Genomic DNA, 1,526 nt, shown 5'->3' with positions numbered 1-1,526 from the left:
TTGAATGATTTTTACGTAACAAAAAAAAGAAAAGTGACTTTTGGGTAACAAAAAAATTGTTCAATGACCATGGATAAAATTAACTCTTATCTTCTATATGCCCCCGCAAGATCGGTACTGCCGGATGGAGACCAATCTTGGAAACCAACTCAATAAACTTCTTCAGCAACGGTTTTGTTAGAGCATCAGCAAGTTGTTCAGTAGAGGAAATATGGCAGACTGTAATCACTTTAATTTCTTTTCAACTTGATCACGAATGAAGTGAAAATCAATGGCAACATGTTTCATGCGACTATGAAATATTTGGTTTTTGCAAAGATATGTGACACCGATGTTCTCACAAAGAACTATGGGAGTGTGCTTGAGGGAAAGATGAAGCTCATTATGCAGGTGGGTTAACCAATTGAGCTCAGCAACTGTGGAAGCAACTGCACGGTACTCAGCTTCAGTTGAGGAGCGAGCAATGGTGTGTTGTTTTCTGAAACTCCAGCTTACAGGAATACTACCATAAAAAATAATGTAAGCCGACGCAGAGACACGGGAATCTGGATCACCACCCCAATCAGCATCAGAGTAAGTTGTGAGCCTGGTTGTTTCAGATGGACTAATGTGCAGTTCAAGGGTGATTGTCTGCTTCAAGTAACTAAGAAGACGCTTGGCAGCCTGCCAATGCTTAATAGATGGAAGGTGCATGAACTGGGCAAGCCCGTTGACGGCAATTAATATGTTCGGTCGGGTGTTTGTAAGGTATTGGAGAGCACCTATTACCTGTCGATATTCCTTGGCATTTGTAGGAGGTGAACCATTATTAAGCAAGAGTGGTTCAGTTGTGGACATGGGTGTTGAGACTCCCTTTGCTTCCAGCATGTTGAAACGACTTAAAAGTTCAGCTATGAACTTAAATTTAAGTGAGAAGAAGACCATTATCAAATGGAACAACTTCAATGGTTACGAAAAAGTGCAAGGGACCAAGATCCTTTCATGAGAACCTACTGCCAAGCTTGGAGAAAACATCACGAATTTGATAAGTTGATGGCCTAGTAATAATAATATCGTCCACACAGATGAGAACATAGATCAAGGCAGTGGATGAGTTATAATTAAAGAGGGATGTGTCAGAATAAGCTCTTCGAAATCCATAAGAACATAGAAACTGCATGAGCGCATTATTCCACGCGCGTGGAGCTTGATGCAAACCATAAATTGGCTTGTGAAGACGGCATACATGATTTGGATAGGTAGGGTTAATTAAGCCTTGTGGTTGTTGCATGAAAACAGTTTCCTCAAGTTGACCTTGTAAGAATGCGTTGTTGACGTCAAGTTGATGTAAGGGCCACTTATAAGTGACTGTCAAAGAAAGTATTAGCCGGATGGTAGTGTGTTTAACTACTGGGCTGAATGTAGCATGAAAATCAATCCCAGGACGCTGATAAACTCCTTTGGCAGCAAGGCGAGCTTTGTAGCTTTGAATGGATCTATCAGCACTGTGTTTCAAGCAAAACACCCATTTGCAACCTACAATATTT

General features: G+C 41.0%; 1 protein-coding gene across 1 annotated transcript; it reads right to left on the bottom strand.

Moving 5' to 3' along the window:
* LOC109219167 (uncharacterized mitochondrial protein AtMg00810-like) lies at positions 226–924 on the bottom strand. Its single transcript, XM_019383602.1, has one exon. The coding sequence runs from the start codon at positions 922–924 to the stop codon at positions 226–228; it is 699 nt and encodes a 232-aa protein (XP_019239147.1).

The sequence above is a fragment of the Nicotiana attenuata genome, chromosome 2 (genome assembly GCF_001879085.1).
Source record: "Nicotiana attenuata strain UT chromosome 2, NIATTr2, whole genome shotgun sequence".
Taxonomy (NCBI): domain Eukaryota; kingdom Viridiplantae; phylum Streptophyta; class Magnoliopsida; order Solanales; family Solanaceae; genus Nicotiana; species Nicotiana attenuata.
The sequence above is the reverse complement of the archived record's forward strand: the minus strand, read 5'-3'. Positions and strand labels throughout refer to the sequence as shown.

What these genes read in the sequence shown, in the direction of transcription:
- LOC109219167 (XM_019383602.1), bottom strand. Translation starts at nt 924, where the DNA reads ATGGTCTTCTTCTCACTTAAATTTAAGTTCATAGCTGAACTTTTAAGT.